Source organism: Protopterus annectens, chromosome 6.part0 (assembly GCF_019279795.1).
Source record: "Protopterus annectens isolate FY-2018-M chromosome 6.part0, PAN1.0, whole genome shotgun sequence".
Lineage (NCBI taxonomy): Eukaryota > Metazoa > Chordata > Ceratodontiformes > Protopteridae > Protopterus > Protopterus annectens.
The window spans coordinates 923773989-923793893 of record NC_056737.1 but is presented as its reverse complement, the minus strand read 5'-3'; the positions used below and the strand labels follow the sequence as shown (position 1 = coordinate 923793893).

At 42.6% G+C, this 19905-nt stretch overlaps 1 protein-coding gene across 1 annotated transcript in view; it reads left to right on the top strand.

The window, feature by feature from the left end:
* Nucleotides 1–19905, top strand: part of GOLGA5 (golgin A5) — a 933889-nt gene that overhangs the window by 104126 nt on the left and 809858 nt on the right. Inside the window, exon 3 of the mRNA XM_044074573.1 lies at nucleotides 14264–14488. Within this exon, the coding sequence (XP_043930508.1) occupies nucleotides 14264–14488 (225 nt within the window). The remainder of the gene's footprint in view (nucleotides 1–14263; nucleotides 14489–19905) is intronic.

The window sequence follows — 19905 nt, the reverse complement described above, 5'->3', positions numbered from 1 at the left end:
ATGATGGTTCGGAGCCGATCCCTCGGCTCCGACTCGGCACGCTTATGCCAAAGAGCGAAGTCTCTTATTGGCTGAGCTTACTATATCCCAGGATGCACCACCACCAGTCCCCCAGATCTCGTTTGCCGCTTCCCTGCGAAGACGTGGTCTCGAGCTGGCTGGGCTAAGTAGTTTATTAAACTAACTTTTCTGTCAGTTTTTTGCTATTTTTGCTCACAAAAGCTGTTTTAACAGCTATCGCTAACTTTGTGTACGATTTGGACTTGGAATTGTTGTGTGTGATTGAGTTCAGTTTGTTTTCGGCCCCCCTCCATTCAGGGCCTTCCCGGACTGTTAATTTTTGAATTACAGGGTCTCTAATAATTGTTCAATTTGGGTTAGAGTTACCTGTTCTTTTTACAGGAAGAGTTGACTTTATTTATTACTGTAAGCTTATATCAGTAGTTAAAATTTGGTGTACTTTCCTGTCAGAGTGACTAGATTTGTGTATCATCATGTCTCAACCCCATAGGCCTTCGGGCTTTAAGAAATGTTCTAAATGTGCTTTCAAGATGTCTGTTACTGATGACCATCTACTGTGTGTGTATTGTTTAGGGGCAAAGCACTTGCAGGAGTCATGCAGCGTATGTCACGCTTTTTCCTCTAGGGTCCTCCAGGAGAGGAAAAATAAATTGATTCTCAAAGGCTTGATTAAACCATCTTTCGAAGAAGCCTTGGCTTCCTCTCCGACTCCTGCCAAAAAGAAAAGGGCTTCGGCTCCGACCAGTCCGTCGGACCCGACTGCCAAGAGATCTAGGCAGGCCTCTCCTTCGGCTCCAAAGACTTGAGCCGAGGTGAACGGTCTGCCTCGATGCCTCCAGTATCGACTCCCGGCTTGAGCCGATGGCTGGGGCATCGAGGCGGGTCACCTTCGGCTCCACTGCTCGGAGCCGACAAGGGTCGCCGCTCAGACACTTCCTCCTCGGCGCGAAGTCTACCTCGGCACCGATGGAATCTGGTGTGTGTTTCCTCGGCGCCGATTCTCATCGAGTCGCCTGGAGCCGTCCCCTAGTCCCTCGGGCCGAGGGAGAGGTCTTCGAACCCGTTCTGTTTCCTCTCGGTCTTGAGAATGTCGGATTCTGATATAGACAGGGTGCTCCAAAGACTTTTCCAGTCCCCAGTCTTCCAAAAGTTTGTTTCGGTTCCGACCCAGTTGGCCTCGGAGCCGATGACCATGACCCACCCCATTGCTATTCCTCCTCCGACTGCTTCAGCTCCGTCGGAGCAGGTGCTCTTGGAGCCGGTGGAGATCTCAGGGTCGGCTCCGACCCTTACTCCAACCCGGGCCCTCGGGTCCGAGTTTGGTACGCGGACTTCTTCGGCTGGACCCGAGGGTGATGTTTCGGGACCTTTGCTTTCGGTTCCGAGCCTCCCTCTCGGTGCTTCAGCTGCGGGACTTCCATCTGCCATCATGGCCCCGGAGACCGGATTCTCCCAGGATTCTGGGGGTCCGGCTTTCAGGGCCATGAGGAGTGCCTTGGCCAAATCCTCTTCGGCCATCTCTCCGGTTCTACCAGCACCTTCCCTGGGCGTGGAGACTGGGTCTTTGGCAGTTCCCTGTCCGTAGCCAGCGGAGCCCCGAGGCCTGAGGTTACCCCAGTGGGGTTCCCCTCTTCCTGAGGGTTCTTCGGAGGCATCTCCAGAGGAACCGCCAAGGAAGAGGTCGTGCAAGAGGAAGCACGTGGACTCCCCCGAGTCTATTACATCGGACACGGATATGGATGATGCGGAGGGGTCCCTAAGTCGTCCTCGGACGATGTCTCCTTTGCAGACATCTTAGAGATCCTCAAACAACGAGGCGGCTGGATGTCCAAACACCCCTCTGCGGACGAATCAGTGCTCCTCAAGGCCTTTGGGGCTCAGCCCTCCGCCTCCTGGGTGTCTCCGCCCTTCGGCGAGCTTCTGGGTTTAGTTTGTCAAGGGTGGGAACACCGGATACCGTGGAACCAGTCCCTTCTCGCCCAAACAAATTCTTATCTGCTCCCCGAGAAGGAGTTCCTTACTAAAGGCGTGGCTGTAGATGCCATGGTGGTGGCATCTGCTACACAACAGGACGTGGCAGAGGCTTCAACGTCCATCCATCCTCCTAATAAGGAGTCTAGGAGTATGGATAGGTGCGGAAGCGCACCCTGACTTCAGCGGCCTTTACCTTAAGGTCTCTGAATTATTTGGCACATTTTACCAGACTTCAGAGGGATCTGGTCAAGGAGTTGTCAGACTCCCTCTCGGGTAACCTACCTGAGCAGCTAGCCCAGTCCGTTAGCTCTCAGTTGGCTATCCTTACGTCAATTGCTAACTTCGTCCATGAGGCTCATTTCTTATGCGGCCGAAGGGGGTAGAGCGGCAGGCACAGGCGTTGCTCTCGTAGACAAGCCTGGCTCCGCTTGTGTCAGTTCGGAGGCCTTCAAGTCTTCCTTCCGACGCTCCTTTGATGGGTCCTCATTGTTTGGACCCAAAGTGAAAGACACCCTTACCGCTGTGAGCAAGAGGGAAAACGTTATCTGCCGTAGGGGCCCGTTATTCCACTCCCTTTCGGCCTTACCCCAAGGCCAAAGGAGGGGGGAAAATGTGGTTCCGAAAATCTCGCAAGTTTTTCTCCCAACAGCAGGAAGATTCCCCGTCCAGAGGCAGAGGGCGGGAAAATTTTTCAGGGAGACGCCGTCCCAGAGGCGGCAGAGGGCCCCGCAATTCTGGAGACCGCGAGTCCTTTCGTGGCTCTTCAGCCTCCCATACAACATGAGGGATTGCCCGGCTGTGCTACTCCGGGGCCAGTCGGGTGTCGTTTTGCCAAGCACCTAGAAGCCTGGGAGTCAATCACTCAGGACAGATGGGTGCTTCGGATAATTGCCGGAGGATACACCATCCCATTCAAGTCCTCACCCCCTTCGTCCAAGAGAATCCCGGACCCACCACCCAGTCAAAGGGAAATAGCAGCCGCAGAAGCTTCAAAGCTGCTAGAAAAAGGAGTCATCCAACCGGTCCCCACAGACCAAATCGGATCAGGAAATTACTCCAGGTTCTTTTTAGTGCCAAAAAAGACAGGGGACCTGAGACCAATATTGGATCTCAGCAGACTAAACCTATCCGTCACGAAATCCAAATTCCGAATGGTCACGTTGCAATCCATTCTCCCGTTGTTGAAGGATGTTTGGATGTGCTCCATAGACCTCAAGGACGCCTATTATCACATACCGATACATCAGGCGTCCAGAAGGTATCTGCGCTTCAGCCTGGGAACCAGTCATTACCAATTTTGTGCTCTGCCCTTTGGTCTCACCACAGCCCCCAGGGTGTTCACCAAGTGTTTGGCAGTAGTGACGGCTCACCTGAGGAGTCTTGGATTCCAAGTGTTTCCCTATCTCGACGACTGGCTCCTGACTGCCACCACCAGGCATCTACTTATGGACAACCTCAAAGCCACCATCTCCCTGGGTGTTTCCCTAGGGATTACATTCAATTGGTCAAAGTCTGTCTTGCTGCCCTCTCAGCGCATAAAGTTTATAGGAGCAGAGATAGACTCAAGATTGATGCGTGTCTTTCTTCCCGCCGAAAGGATTCGAACTTTACAGGGCCAAGTTCTAGCTCTGATCTCAAGATCCAAAGCCCCAGCCAGGATGGTCCTACAGGTTCTAGGCTCAATGTCGGCCACAGTACTTTTAGTTCCTCTAGCAAGGTTACACATGAGGATTCTTCAGTGGCTCTTATCAACTCAATGGTCCTTTCAAGATCTTCCCCTCAATCATCACATCATGATTACGGAAATATGCAAAAGGGACCTTCGCTGGTGGCTTCAGACATCCAACTTGGATCAGGGAAAACCCTTTGTTCTCCCCCCTCCAGCGGTTACCCTGACGACAGATGCCTCCCAGATAGGGTGGGGGGGGGCATTGTCTGGGCAGGCTAGTTCAGGGATCCTGGCTTCCGGACGAAGCTCTTCTCCACATCAACGTGTTGGAGATGAGGGCTGTGCTTCTATCCCTACAGGCCTTACACAAGTTCCTTCCTCAGGGCATCATCGCCATCCACACAGACAACATGTCGGTGGTTTGGTATCTGAACAAACAAGGAGGGACCAGATCGTATCCCCTTTGCAGAGAGGCCATGAGAGTGTGGGAATGGGCTATAGCTACCAACCGCTTCTTAGTAGCGACCCACATCCCGGGAAAGTCAAATGTATTGGCGGACAAATTAAGCAGGACAATTCTCTCTCCTCACGAATGGTCTCTAAACCGCGCAGTAGCAGCCCAGGTTTTCAAGAGATGGGGGACGCCGTGCGACCTATTTGCGACTCCACAAAACACCAAGTGCCAAAGGTTCTTTTCCTTGATTCCACATCAGGAAGTACCAGCCATGGATGCTCTAGCACAACCTTGGCCAACAGGGTTGCTTTATGCTTTTCCCCAATTCCACTCCTTCCCAAAGTTATTCAAAAAGCTTCTCAGCTAGGGTCTTCAATGATTCTGATTGCCCCATACTGGCCTCGTCAGATATGGTTTCCTTACCTGAAAAAGCATGCAGTGGACGATCCGTGGACCTTAGACATGATTCCGGATTTGCTAATCCATCAGTCGGGACATTGGCATCAGTCCCTTCAATCTCTGAAATTGACAGCTTGGCTCCTCCACTTCCAACCTTAGTTAGAAGTCACACACTAGACCCGGAAGTTGTTCACATTTTATCTTCGCGCACAAACCTACCACTAACAAATTGTACCTCAGTAAGTGGAAGAGGTTTGCTATCTGGGCTCAACTCAAGGGCTTAGACCCTATCACTGCTCCTGTCCCAGAGGTTTTGAAATTCTTAACATCCCTATTTAATCAGGGATCTTCTGTCTCAACTATTAAAGTTCAACTAGCTGCTATCTCTAAATTCCATGAATCCACGGATCCTCCTTTGATGAGCAGCAGATTATGCAAAACATTCATTAAAGGTGCGAGCCTGTTAAGACCACCAGTTTTTCATCCTGCACCTCCGTGGGATCTTGATTTGGTGCTGCGCGCACTAACATCTCCCCCCTTTGAACCGGCTGCTACGTGCGAGTTAAAATATCTGTCATGGAAAACGGCATTTTTAGTGGCTATTACTTCGGCAAGAAGGGTCTCAGAGCTTCAAGCCCTGTCTATTAAACCACCGTATTTGATTTTCCACAAAGATAGAGTATCACTTAGGCCTAATCCTTCCTTTGTCCCAAAGGTCTGCTCTAGTTTCTGTCTTCAACAATCTCTAGAACTACCAGTTTTCTTTCCAAAATTCTCTAATGAAGCAGAATACACTCTCCATAAATTGGATGTTCACAGGCAATTACGCTTCTATTTAGACAGGACTCAGCAACCGTAAGTCAGACCAGTTGTTTGTGTCCTTCTCAGATAATAAATTGGGCCAAACCATCACAAAAGCTACAATCTCAAAATGGATCAGAGATTGCATAACTCAGGCCTATTCTTCTTCGAATAAGCAACTTGCATCATCTATCAAAGCTCATTCTACCAGAGCTATGGCTACTTCTATAGCTTTTCATTCCAAGCTCGCTATTTCGGAAATTTGTGCTGCGGCTACTTGGTCCAACCCGCACACGTTCATCTCCCACTACAAATTGGATGTGGCATCTAAAGGACGAGCTTCATTTGGTTCCACGGTACTCAGGAGTGTTTTCCAGTGAGCCACCCAGGATTCAGGTGCTAGGGACGCTGTCCCATCATTCAGAATGTAGGCGAGATAGGATCACATAACATCTTTTAGTTATGTACTCACCATAACTTCAGATGTTTGGGATCCATCTCGCACATTCCTGATACCCACCCTCCTTCCCCCTGCCTTGCAGATCAGAAGAGATTGAACGGTTTTGAGCTCTACTGTTTTTATCTTGTTTCATCTGACGATGTTATATAAGCAGGGTATGCATGTGTGCATGTATGCGGACAAACTAGATCTGGGGGACTGGTGGTGGTGCATCCTGGGATATAGTAAGCTCAGCCAATAAGAGACTTCGCTCTTTGGCATAAGCGTGCCGAGTCGGAGCCGAGGGATCGGCTCCGAACCATCATTCAGAATGTAGGCGAGATGGATCCCAAACATCTGAAGTTATGGTGAGTACATAACTAAAAGTTTGCATTAATGGCTTTCAAGGAGTTACTTCTTCCAGGGCAGGTGTTGATTCTAACAGACAACACAACTGTCATGTGGTACATCAACTAACAAGGGGGAACACATTCTTACCCATTGTGCAGGCAAGCAATGATTTTATGGGAGACTGCGCTCAGCTTGCAACTAACTCTTCAGGCAAGGTTTCTGCCAGGAGCACAGAACTCCTTAGCAGATGTGTTAAGCAGACAAATCATGGATCCCCACAGTGGAAACTGGATCTTCATGTATTTCAAAATTGACAGTGTCATGGGGAACTCCAGACATAGATCTGTTCGCTTCTCCACTAAACCACCAGCTGCCAAAGTTTTGCACAAAGAGGTTTCATCACACAGCTTGGAAAGTGGATGCTCTTTCTTTCAGTTGGAAAAATCTTCATGTGTATGCTTTTCCACCTCTGCCTCTTCTCCCAAAGGTGCTTCTAAAGGTCAGACAAGACAAGCCAAGGATGATTTTAATAGCTCCAGATTGGCCTCGGCAGCACTGGTACCCATTACTGAGGAGTCTGGTAAGGAAGCCTCCATGGCCTTTACCCTTGATTCCACACCTGTTGTCTCAGAGGGACGGTCACCTGCTCAATGTCAAGCTTCAATCTCTTCATCTAACAGCCTGGCATATTCTGTTTTGAAAGACAGCAGGTCTCAACTTCCTCAACAAGTTTTAAATGTGATTATGGAAGCCAGAAGACCTAGTACAAGGAAAGTGTACGCAGAAAAATGGAAGAGATTTTTATTTTGGAGTGCAGCAAACAATTTGGAGATTTCTGAGCCTAATTTGAGTGTGGCTCTTCAATATCTTACTGAGTTATTGGACAAAGGTTTGTCTTTCTCTTCCATTAAGATTCATGCTGCAGCAATTTCAGCTCACTATGATTGTGACCCACCATTGTTTTCGCATCCTTTGTTCAAGCAATTTCTTAGAGGGGCAAAGAATATAAGACCCCCACGAGAGCTCCTACTCCTGCTTGGGATCTCAATTTTGTGTTGGAGAAACTTACTCTACAACCTTTTGAGCCTCATGGCTACTGCTGAATTGAAATATTTGTCATGGAAGACTGCTTTTGTTGGCCATTACTTCTGCAAGAAGGGTTTCTGAGTTGCAGGCCCTTATGGCGGTAGAGCCTTTTTGATTTTTCATAAGGATAGGGTATCTTTACGTACTAATCCTTCCTTTATGCCTAAGGTGGTTTCTAGTGTGGCTTTAAACCAAACTATTCATTTGCCTACTTTTTATGCAGATCCCCAAAATAAAGGGGAAAAGATTTTGCACACTTTAGATGTACACAGGCAATTGCGTTATTATTTGAGCAGGACTAAGGATTTTAGGCAGTCTCAGCAGTTGTTTGTTTCTTTTGCTTTGGGTTCGAGGGCAAGCCTGTGTCAAAACAAACTATTTCTAGGTGGATTGGGTTTTGCATTGCATTTTGTTATTCCCATCATGGCAAGGAGATTCCAGCTGGAATTAGGCCTCATTCCACTAGGGCTACTGCCACTTCTACAGCATTTCTAAGGGGTGGCCACTAAGGATATTTTGGAGGCAGCTACTTGGAGTTCAGTGCATACTTTCTCTAAGCATTATCACCTTCCTCTCTACTCTAAGTCTAGGGCTGGTTTTGCCACAGCTATTTTGCAAGGCATGTTGTCAGTTCCTGCTTCCTTATGATTTGCCAGCCTCCCTTACCTCTGCTTTGGGATTCTACCCAATAGTTAGGACTGCAGCAATGTGGAATGAAGAACATAGTACAGTTTTGTACCTACCATAAATGTAGATGTTCGAGGATCCACATTGCTGCAGTCCAATTTACCTCCCTCCTTCCCTCTGTGTTTAAGGGTGGTTGTGTAGGTGAGGTTATATTCTGGTAATTTTGTATATATTGTACATATTTTTGGTGCAGGTATGTTTGGAATTTTTGGTTTTGGCCTTAGCTTTTCAGGGTCTTCTGACATCTGGGGCAAGAAAAGACTGAGGATATGACGTCGGTCATGCGCATTAGTACCCTGACGTACTGACGTCAGTCTAATGCGCCCTGACCGACGTCAGCCATATACTTTGGTATTCGGGCCGACTGGACAGCGGACTACCCAATAGTTAGGACTGCAGCAATGTGGATCCTCGAACATCTACATTTATGGTAGGTACAAAACTGTACTTTTTCTGACAGCAACACATATCCCTGGGACATCCAGCGTAATAGCGGACAGGCTCAGCAGGGCTATCCTCATGTCGCACAAGTGGTCTCTGAAACAGGAAATTGTGGATCTTATTTTCTGCAAATGGGGCCAGCCTTGCTGCGATCTCTTTGCCTCTCCCCTCAACAACAAATGCAGCAGCTACTTCTCCCTTGTTCCTCATCCAGGTCAGACACCCAGGGACGCTCTAGTCCACAATTGGCCTCAGGGACTCCTTTATGCATTTCCCCCCCTTCCCCCAATCCCAAAAGTCATTCAGAAAGCAAAATCGTTGGGTTGCAAGATGATCCTCATTGCCCCCTATTGGCCTCAACAGATTTGGTTTCCGTTCTTTCACCCCCACCTTCTAGCCCAGCCTTGGGTTCTGGACCCAGTGCCAGACCTCTTGATTCATCAGTCAGGCGGGTTACACCAATCTCTCAATCTCTCAAGCTCACAGCTTGGTTACTCCACTTCCAATCTTAGCCAGGCTCCCCAATATTTCCCCAGCAGTGCGTGATATTATTGTTTCCTCCCGTAAGACAACTACAAGGAAAGTTTACGCTAGCAAATGGAAAAGATTCTCTTACTGGGCAGAATCCAGGAATTTAAATCCTTTTACAGCTCCTGTACATGAAATTTTGGATTTCTTAGCAGAACTGTTTCGATCTGGTGCAGCTGCTGCTACCATCAGAGTACAACTAGCTGCCATTTCAAATTTCCACATCAGAGTTTTTAACTTAAGCTTAATGTCTCACAAACTCTGTAAGGCCTTCATGAGAGGTACATCTCTACTTAGACCCCCAGTGAAAGAGCCCCTTCCATCTCGGGCTCTCAGTTTGGTTCTGGCCTCCTTGATACTGCCACTCTTTAAACCGGCAGCATCATGTTCTTTGAAATTTCTCTCTTGGAAAACTCTCTTCCTAGTTGCTATTACTTCTGCCAGACGTGTTTCAGAACACCATGCCCTATGTGTTCGCCCTCCATACCTGGTTTTTCACAAAGACAGAGTTTTTCTGAGAACCAACCCATCTTTTCTACCTAAAGTTTGTTCAGAACACAATTTGAATCAATCCATTGAACTTCCTGTCTTTTTCCCTAATCATTCCAGCAAGGCAGAATACAGATTACACCAACTGGATGTGCATAGACAAGTACGTTTTCTGTCTCCATAAAACTAAAGAGCTGAGAAAATCAGATCAGTTGTTCCTTTCATTTGCTAACAACAAACAAGGCCTTCCAGTTTCTAAAGTAACCTTGTCAGAATGGTTATCAGACACTATTGCCTATACTTACCATTTGCGACAAAAAGATCTTCCAGCAAGACCCAAAGGTCATTCAACCAGGTCACTAGCTATTTCGGTAGCCTTTCAATCTAGATTGCTCATAGATTCAGTTTGTGCAGCAGCTACTTGGGCAGATCCTCATACATTTATTTCTCATTACAAAGTAGATGTGGTCTCCCTGGGCATGGCTTCCTTTGGTTCCACGGTTCTGAAGAATCTTTTCCAATGAGCCACCCAGTATTGAGGTGCTAGGGACACTGTCCCATCCAGCAAGAACGAAGGTGAGATTGGACAACTTAACATAAAGAAGTTATGTACCTACCATAACGTTCCATGTTAGTTGTCCTTCATCTCGCCTTCCTTCTTGCGTCCCTCCCTCCTTCCCCCTTCCTCTAGGATTAAGAGGAGTTTTTCAGTGGTTTCACTGGCTAACTTGTTTTGTTCTTAGTTGCTTCCCAAGCAAACCATGACAGTTTACTGTATATCCAGGTTTAATAATAATGGATTATCTTCTATGATATTATGTCTGGTGTGAGCTGTCTCAAACGAGATCTGGGTAGCTGATGCTGGGCATTCTGGGATAAGGGGTAGCCTCGAGCCAGTAAAGAGCTCTCGAGCTATAGAAAGTGGCCGAGTCAGAGCCGAGGATTGGCTCCGAGCCCATCCAGCAAGAAGGAAGGCGAGATGAAGGACAACTAACGTGGAATGTTATGGTAGGTACATAACTTCTTTTTAATTTTGCTCATAAACTCAATGGTGGTCTTGTGAGGGCTCATTTTGGACCATTTTGATAGGGTCCTTCAGGCTGGCTGTGATAGCAGTCTGCTTTTGCCTGAAATAAAGTGATTTTTGCCAAGTTTTTTTTTTTGTTCTAGTTTGTTTTGTTAATGTAAGATACTCCCGGTGTAGAGGCTTAATGTGATTGTTATTGAAGTGTTTTTCCTAACTTACCCAGGCCCTACCTCTCTTTTTCATAAGATAATGTATATTTGTTTGTTGATGCTGAGCACTGACCTTAGTGGATAATTTTTTAGGCTCAGCCTTGGAGAGAATACAGAGCAAAAAGCAGTACAAGAGCTTATAGCAGTACATGCACATACAAAGGCAAATGTGAGTACATAAACAAAAGGTAATAGGCATTAACTCAAGGTGGAATATGCATGTGGAGTGAGTAAGCATTGAATAGCCTATAAAAGTAAATTGTATATTGGTGAAAGCCTTTATTATGAATCACCAGTTGAAGCAACTATTGTTAACGAGGTGTAGTACTAGAGATCTTTAGGGAAGTAGGGTATTAAGTGTGTAGTGTCCTAAGTGTGTGGTTGACAGTTTGGTGGTTGGACTGGCTTTGCAGTCTCACTGGAATATTCTAACTCAAAACCACACATGGTGCCTGTTGCAGTGGAGGATACGATGAAAAGCACTCAGCTGCTCTAGATCTTCCAGATACAATAAATTCAAGATAACCAAGAGCAATTGTTGCCACTACAGTTTCTTCAAAATACCAAGAACAATTTAAGCTCGCTGCTTTTTATCTTAACTACACGCTGATCCATTCAGTGTAGCAGATGTGCAGTCCCAGACATATAAGGGCATCGTAGACCTGTTATTGCTCAGTCTTGTGTGGCTGAAGGTCACTTGTCCCTCTAAGAAGTTGGAGACTACCACAGCATGCTACACTGAGTGGATCAGCATGTAGTTAAGGTTGTCTTTTGCATATCTGAGCAGCTTACGTTTTTTGGACTATTCTAACTCAGAATACTGGCACTTGTAGTTTAGTGATCAACAGACCCAATGTTGCATTTTTAAAAAATACATTACATTGAAAGTCTTGTTGGTCTTTGAGAAGACTTTTAATCGTCAGGATGGTTTAAACCTACCATCAAGTACTTTATGTATGTACATATGCTTGTTTGTTTACCGGGATAGTTTACTGATCCTAACTGACCAATTTCAGGCACAGTCTGGGGTGAATATGTCACAACTATGAAAGAGACTGCATGCAAGAGATGTCCAAACAGACCCAACGTTGTATTTTTAAAAACACATTACATTGAAAGTCTAGTTGGTCTTTGAGAAGACTTTAATAGCCAGGATTGTTTAATCCTACCATCAAGTATTTTATGTATATACATAGACTTGCTTGTTTGTTTACTGGGGTAGTGTACTGATCCTAACTGACCAATTTCAGGCACAACCCGAGTGAATATGCACAACCATGAAAAAGACACTGCATGCAAGAGATGTCCAAAATAATACTATAGCTGAAAAGTAGTGGAACATTTAGGTTGGTATAAACATTTTTATGCAGATTGGTACAAACATTTTTATGTGCATTACTTAAAGGCAGGGTTGCCAGATTTCCACAAAAAAAGAAAGGTCTCTCACTGCAAGTGAAGACCAAAAAAAAAAAAAAAAAAGGTCTATAATGCGGAACACAGTTCCACATTAAAGAACAGTAGCTCAGTAGCTCTGCACTAAACACGGAGCTTCTCGTGTTTAATGCATTGCAGTTCCGCATTCAACACAAGTAACTCCGTGTTTAGCGATTTTTGTTTGGCCCGTATGCCAGGTATACGGGACAATCAAAAAAAAAAGCAGAGGCTGCCCGGGATTTTAACTGGCAGGGCGGGACTCGGGATCAGGCTGCTGATCTCGGGACAGTCCCGCCCAAATAGGGACGTCTGGCACCCCTGCTTAAAGGTGTCTGTTGGTACAAAGGACTAAAGCTCTGAGCTGTTAATAGGACTTAAATGTTTCCACTTTCATTTGTGTACTGTGGGACTCAAGTCACTTAACCAGACTCTCTCCCAACATGCCCATGAAAAGGAACATTTGTGTCTAGTGGACTTACCCACTCAATAAATAGGTTAAATGTGTTTGTTTAAGTTTATCAAAATAGTACAATAGCTGAAAAATTAAGATTATTTTCTGTTTGTTGCTTGTTATATTATGTACATTATTTACGTGTGGTTTGTTTGAGATGACCAAAGTAATGCTATAGTTGAAAAGTAATGCAGTGCTTACACATATTAGTAGAAACATTTTGATGCAGATTGGTACAAAGATTCTTGTGTACATTGTTTCCAGGTGTGGGAATCACTTAAAAGTGACAGTAATGGATCAAAAGGAAAGGGAGGTGGGGTTAGAATAAGCTTTAGAATGTTAGGTGCTTATCCTTTGGGAATTATTCGCAGTGTATATGTATTATTTAAACACACAAGCCCCTGTTACTTACTTTGTATCGAAGTCCTTTAATTCTTGTAGTATAACATTTGTAGTATATATGGCTATCCTGTCTTGCTGAGCGTTTTGCATCAGTAAAACTACGTAATCCCTTACAAGGATAATTTATAAATACAACATTGATGTAACTGTTGGTAATACCAAAAATTTCTTAGCCAGTTTTGCCTTCTCTTTTTTGTTCTTCATTGTGTTAGAGTTTCTGGTGGAAAGTGATCTTGATAATAGATCTTCATAGGTAAAACTAGATGCCATATTAGGGTTATTTAAATAATCAGATCATCATATTTTTTTTTTACTTGCATAATTAGTTAACATTTAGTTATAACTGCAGCAGTGAACTTATTATTGGATATTTTAGATGTATTTAAGTTTTGCAGTTCCACTGTGTTTAGTTTGTTTTATAGAAATGGTGACAGGTCATTACCTAAAATGTTCTTTGTTTTGAATAAACCTTTTCTGGTACTTTACCTTTGTATTGATTTTTATTCTTTTAAGCTGGTGATTCAAGTTTTGGTCTTTCAGCATCATTGATTTTGTAGTGTTTGACTTTTTCTGTTTTTTCTCTCCCTATTGCTCGCTGATAGTTGGTGACTGACCTTTCACACAATGTCATCATCAGCCTTTTTTCTATGCTTGCTGTGCTCCTTGTTACCCCACAACAGCCTGAACAAGTACTATTTCCACAGTCTTTGCTGTGGTAATGTTCGAGCTTTCATGCATGTGCCTGTCCAGGCTACAGCATGAGTACTATGCTTATCCTTTGTCATGCTACCTTGCTGGAACATCCAGTCTCTTTTGTTTGTTGGTATTATAACTGACCAATAGACTAGTGTTGCAGCAGACAGGATGGGTGAGCTGGTACTGTCATTTCATTTCCATTCTCCCTGTCTGGCTCCTTCAGCAACACCTTTGTCACTAATTAATCCTGGGTCATTTGGGTCATAGTCTGGGCTTCATCCCTTTGTGCCATAGAACTGGCTTTGACTTTTTGTAAGCTTCACAATTCACTGGGCACATTCCATAGTTATGGTCCAGGGACTGTGTGGTGGGTCTTTTCTTGTAAAGCAAGAATGTACATTTCCCACTGGAGGAGTAAGAGGAAATTCAGTGTTGCAGGACCAGCTAAAGCTTTAAGCCAAGACATTGGATACTCTTTGAATGTTTATACTCCTGTGGGAAATGAGCAAGGTAAACATATCCAATGTATTATTGTGATAATGCTCGTCTCAAAGGTGCACTATTAAGATGTGTGTCACCCAACTTCATGTAAGCTTCTCAAGAGGAACCAGTCTTGCAAAGGTAGTAATTCCAGTTTGTTCTACTGAAATAGCCAGCAGATACAGAAGAGTGCTGTAAAGTTTGCATACATATTGTTTTCTACAGATACACCGGAAAGTTCAGATTCAGGATTTGGGGCTCAGGTTGAGGTCACAAAAGAAGAATCGTCTAGCGTTGCAACAGCAAACAGCATCCCCTCTGCCAAAGATGACAGCCAGTTGCAAGAGCTATCAAACCTCCGACTTGAGAATCAGCTGTTACGGAGTGAAGTTCAGTCACTGAATCAGGAAATGGCGTTAGTAATCCAGAGGTCTAAATCTACTCAACAAGGTAATTTTTCACAGCTTTATAATTTTTTTTAACATCAAAAAGTAAGAGGAAGGCAAGGGCTTTATGCATTAATACAGTGACTGGTGATAAGCTGACAAGCATAAGGATAAATATTCTAAAAACACACCATTCAGATTTTTTCTAAGGAAGGTAACTTATAAACATTCATTATGTGTATTCACAGGAAGATAAACTGTAGATGCAAGGAGATGATGCTTTTAATCTGTTGAGTCCTGAGCTGACTGCATTTTGTGCTCTGGCAGCTATAATAGAGGGAGGGATAGAAGGCTGCTGGAAAGATTTGAGGGGGTAGCTACCAGAAGGGCATGTGGTATAGAGAGAAAAGGGTATTACCAGTGTTTGGTGAACTTGGGCTCTTCTGACTAGAGATCATGGGGGGAAAGAGTGACAATGTATAGGTGTATAAGTTCATGTTGAGGAGACAGAGTATAGGAGTATATTTGCTTAAAACACTAAAAAAAATGCATATCAGAAACTAAAAACAATTATGCTCCTCTGATCCACACACACACACACACACACACAAACTGTAAATGATGATTCTGATTATAAACACAAAATAATGTACAAGCTTTTGTTTCACAAAAAACTGAAGTTAGACATGCTTCTTTAAATTACATTGTGTGTGTGTGTGTGTGTGTGTGTGTGTGTGTGCAGATATGCATACAATACATATAAATATTATATATATAATTTTCATTCACCCCTCCACCCTTTTTCCCACAGCACTTCTTATCCATTCAATATCCGTCATATCCCATTTTTTATTGAAAGTTATTTCTTTTGTTCTGATTTGCCATATATGAAAACTAATTGCTATATATAATTTTTGTCTCTGATCTATATCTCTCTATAATATTCTAAAATGTATCCATAAATTAATATTGTACATTTTTTATATTTCCTAATTTCTGAAATTCCTGTTGATTAATATGTCATAATAGGTGAATTCTGTGACATATAAGAAAGACATGATCCACTGTTTCTGTTAGATCACAAACTAGACAATTTCTGCCTCTGACTGCTTTATATTTCATGTCAGTTTTCACTAGCAGCGTCTGGAGTATGTCACTACATAAAATCTTTACTTTTTCCATATTTTTTTAATCTGTTTTTGTTTCTGATAGCATTCTGCACTGCTTCAAGATGATGTTCCCAGTAATTAATTAGTACAGTAAAACTCTCTTACTTTTCATATTATATTGTCCTGTTTTGCTTATTGTCGTCTAAGTTTGTCTTCTATAATTGTATCTTTTTCTCCTATTCTTCTGCTAAGTTTTTATCCCACCGTTCCTCCTGTTTTCTGTTTATAAGTATTGGTAATGGCTTGTGCTCATTTACAATCAAATATTCTGTAGATTTTTTTTATTTAAATATCCTTTTTTGTCTTTATTGTATATAATTCCCCTTTTAACTAATTTCCATCTCCATTCCCAAAAAATATAAAAAATAAGTTGTACTAAGTCCTTGCCTAATTCACTAGGAAAGGCAGTAACACTTCCTAAATAACTGAGTTTTCTCAAAATCATGGAATTCAGTAAATATGTTTTCTTTCTAAAACTTTTCCATAATAGAATTACTTGATGAATTTCTTCCAGCAGCTTGCTTCATTATTTAATACTGACATACTTTCAAAGAAATATTCCTAATATCTTGATATGGTCTATATAGAACTGAACAACTTCTTTTTTGCATTTTATCCAAATCCTTTGCTTTCTGTTTTATTAATAGTTAATCCAGTGCATGCCAAACATTTATCCAATTTCTGTAAAATGTTTCTCATCCATTTCACATTTTTTATAATTATAACCACATCATCTGCATAAGAGATAAAGGTGTTTTTAAACTTTTATATACTTCTTTCCATTTACTTTAAAATACTATTTAATGGGCATCCCTGCTTAACATCCTATTTAATGGGTATCCAAGCTTAACATTTTTTGAACGTAAATTGTATCTGATATCCAGCCATTAATTACTTCTCCAACACAGACACATCATGTTTTAATGAGATTTATAATTTGAGTATGCATATAGTATGCCTCTAAATATCTCACAATCGCCTCATATCAATATTATCAAATGCTTTTTTTTTTTTTACCTCACAACCCAAAATTTTCACGTCTTCTCAGTTGTCTGTAATATTATAGACTATTTTCTTAATTACCATTAGCATCTGTCTAACTTGCCTATGCCCTAAACCGTATATCCCTTATAGCTATGTCTTTGTAAATGTCTTTTGGCTTTTCCCGGTTAGGGGTCACCCCAGCGGATCACTGGTCAGCAGATTGATTGACAGTAGTGTTTTTACAGTGTCGAGTTGCAGCCTGGCACCCAACCTTCACAGAAGGCATGTAACCATGTCTTTTTTAAATACTTTTTCTAATTGTAATTGTATTACTTTCAGAAATATAAATTTTCTTTACTGTATGTTTTTTCAAATCAGTTTTATAACTCTAACACATATATTTTATTTAGCAGTAATCAACAAAGTATTGATTTCATTCCAGCAGTAAAATATTCACAATCTTCCAGCAAAAATCGATTAAAAGCAGTAGTGAATTATCCATATAACAGCAAAACAAGTGCTTTCGTTCATTCACTATTGCATTGCAAAGTCTAACTTTATCAGAAATACAAGGAAATAACTGTTGAACTCTGTTTAATTGTTCTTAAATGGAGTTCAATAGTTTTCTTTGTATTTCTGATAAAGTTCGACTTTGCAATGTATAGTGAACGAAGGAAAGTGCTTAAATAACTTTTTTTTGTTTTGCTGTTATATGGATATTTCACTACTGTTTTTAATCAATTTTTGCTGGAAGATTGTGAATATTTCACTGCTGGAATTAAATCAATATTTTGCTGAGTTATATCAATTATGTTTTGCTGTGAAACAAGTACTTGCCGTTTTACTTCATTTCCACAAGGTTTGTGTTTTTTATAAGTTTTAGTGAACTTTAAGAGAGTTAGTGTTTAATATTTTTATTTAGTATGGCCTCCTCTTAACATTCATTAAACATCAGAAAAAAAATGTTCAAAAACACGCGCGCAGTAGATAAATCCTCTTGCAGTAAAAAAATGTAATAAAACCAAAAAAAGAAACACTGCAGTCACAAGTACGTCTAAAGAATCACAAATGCAACTAAAAAAACCTTAACGGCTTTAATCTCAATGAAAATCTATAAGTGCTTTGATGCCAAGTATAAGGCACTTCATCAGACCGTAAAATAAGAATAAAACATTTAAATAATAACTTACAAAGCATTTTCAAAAGTCACATGATGCTTAAATATCCAATCCAACAGTTAGATACAAAGTAAGCAGGCTAACAGATGCATACAAAATTACCGCTCAGTTACCTGTTCAAATCACATGATTTCAAAATTGGTCTTAAAGGTACCTTGCCATTTAGACCTAAGCCCTTATCAGCTTGCAGTTTAACTATCCATCGTATCTCATGTTGTTCAGTGACATTCCTAAGAACGCCTAATCTAAGCCCTTCTTTCAAAAGTTCTACCACAATGACACAAAAATAAATTGATCTCAATTCTCAGTGATGTGTTTTGCTAACGCATTTTTATTGTCACACTTTCGAATACTATTAATATGTTCTGGAATTCATTCTCTTAAGGAGCGATTCATCTTTCCAATATAAAATGATGAGCACAAAATAAATTCCTCGAAAAATCCACTTTCACTTTGAAAAAAATACTTTCTATGAGTAGTGGGATGTACAAAATAATTCCTGCAAACAATGTGTACAACACACATTACATGTCTTACAAGGTGAAGTTCCCAGGGAATCAAATGGCTGCTCTAAAACTAATCTATTAGTACTTTTATAACAAAGGTCCCTCTGTAAAGCTGTCTTATTCTTAAAACAAAAGCGGGGTTGTTCACCTGCCAGCTGTTTTTTCATCAACCAAAAGTATCGGCCAGATGTTCTTCGTGTTTCACTATTGCAGTCATCACATTTGGGTTATCTTGCCAGGGGTAGCCCTCATTCGGCCCGAATACCAGAGGCTTCGTATTTCTGCATCTGTTGCTGTCGCTCCAGGACTGACATCAGGTTGTCAGTGGTATAAAAACAGGGAGCCGATGTCATTGCATCAGTCTTTCTTGCTGAGGATCCCGAAGCAGGTTGCACGAGTGCCGGTCGGCCGCTACCCGAGTTTTCGTTTCTGAATTGAAGTTGAAGTCTTCTAAAGTGAAGTACCCCGTTGGGGATACTTTTTTTTTTCTTGCTCTTACCAGTGTCAGGAAAAGTTAATTGTCTTGCCTGTGGAAAGCAAATACTATGTCGAGACTTCGATTCTTACTGCGTCACCTGTTTAGGCCCAGACCACAACATCCCCCGCTGTCGCTTTTGCGCTTTGTTCAGTACCAGAACTGTACATTGTTAGGCCCTTATTGTAGCTAGATATTTTTGCTGTCAGTCCTTGAATTCCGATGTGGCCTCGGTAAGCCATCTGACTACTGATCTTCCTGAAGAAACGTTAGGATAAAGACAGAGACAGACGGTCCAAAACTGCCAACGATGCTTCCGCTAAGCTAGTTGTCAGTTCTCCAGTCCTCAGCGAGGTGCTTTTGCAGACCCTGATGCCCGCTTCTGTGGATTCGCAGGCTGCTATTGAGACCCTTTTAGAGTCCGGTGTGCCACAAGACTCTTCTTCGTCTAAGGATCCTGCAGATGTCTCTACCTTGGGATGGGTCCAGAGCCGCAGAGCAAGCACCGACTTTTGAGGAAGTACTTCACACTACCGATACTCGACACAGACCGACAAGTTCTTTCGTGTCTTCAGTTCTTTCTAAAACTATCAAGTCCCTAAGGCCCTGGGTACGAACCACACCCAAAAAAATGATGACCTAAGTTCAGGCACCTGCTTCTTTGCCTTAATCTCAAATGCTTAAAAATGGCGGAAGACCTTATGCTTATTGGGGGAAGCCAGGCTACCCCTTCCAAAAGAAAATGAAACTTGTTCCCAGTAGTTTTATTTGAACAGGAGTCCAATGACTCTGATGCATCTGAATATGAAGACATGCAACCCCTCTTTGCTTATGATGATTCTGATGCAGAGGAAATCCATTCCTTCTGCCTCTCAACCCGAGGATTTTTCATTTGGGGAAATCCTTCATACTTTAAGGGAGCCTTTCCAATGGGAATGTCAAGACTATCCTCAGTCAAAAAAGAGACTCGGGGAATTCTTGGATTTACCACAGCACAGACCTTTGGCCATTCCTTCTGTCCTGGATGTTGTGGATGATGTTTTTATGGAATCCAGTTTGACTCCTGACACCCTTCTACCTGCTCCCAGGAAACTTGACAGGTATTAGAGTCCCTGACTATCACAAATTTCTTTTCAAAAATCCTACTGCTGACCCAGAGGTCATCTCTC